This window comes from Sinocyclocheilus rhinocerous, unplaced genomic scaffold (genome assembly GCF_001515625.1).
Source record: "Sinocyclocheilus rhinocerous isolate Xijiao unplaced genomic scaffold, SAMN03320098_v1.1 C34904803, whole genome shotgun sequence".
NCBI lineage: Eukaryota > Metazoa > Chordata > Actinopteri > Cypriniformes > Cyprinidae > Sinocyclocheilus > Sinocyclocheilus rhinocerous.
In genome coordinates this window covers 1-331 of record NW_015731874.1, presented here as the reverse complement: position 1 = coordinate 331, position 331 = coordinate 1, and the positions used below count along the sequence as shown (strand labels likewise).

Sequence of the window (331 nt, the reverse complement as noted above, 5' to 3'; positions counted from 1 at the left end):
GCTAAACGGCTTCCCTGGGTTTCGCTGACGTCCCCATCGCTTCACTGAAGATGGACACACTGGAGTCGGAGTTGACTTGCCCAATCTGTCTGGAGCTTTTCGAGGATCCTCTACTGCTGCCCTGCGCCCACAGCCTGTGCTTCAACTGCGCCCACCGTATTCTGGTGTCCCACTGTCCCTCGTTCGACGAGTCCAGCAAACCGTTCTCTGCGTTCCAGTGTCCCACCTGTCGCTATGTCATCACCCTCGACCAGCAGGGTCTAGACGGCCTCAAGCGCAACGTCACTTTGCAGAACATCATCGACCGCTTCCAGAAGGCGTCTCTGAGCGG

The 331-nt window shown here is 58.0% G+C and overlaps 1 protein-coding gene across 1 annotated transcript; it reads left to right on the top strand.

Moving 5' to 3' along the window:
• Positions 1 to 7: 7 nt before the first annotated feature.
• LOC107734671 (E3 ubiquitin-protein ligase Midline-1-like) lies at positions 8 to 327 on the top strand (the record flags this gene model as incomplete). Its single annotated transcript, XM_016546637.1, has 1 exon — positions 8 to 327. A coding segment is annotated over exon 1 (277 nt), but the record flags the coding sequence as incomplete, so codon positions are not given.
• Between the last annotated feature and the right edge of the window lie 4 nt (positions 328 to 331).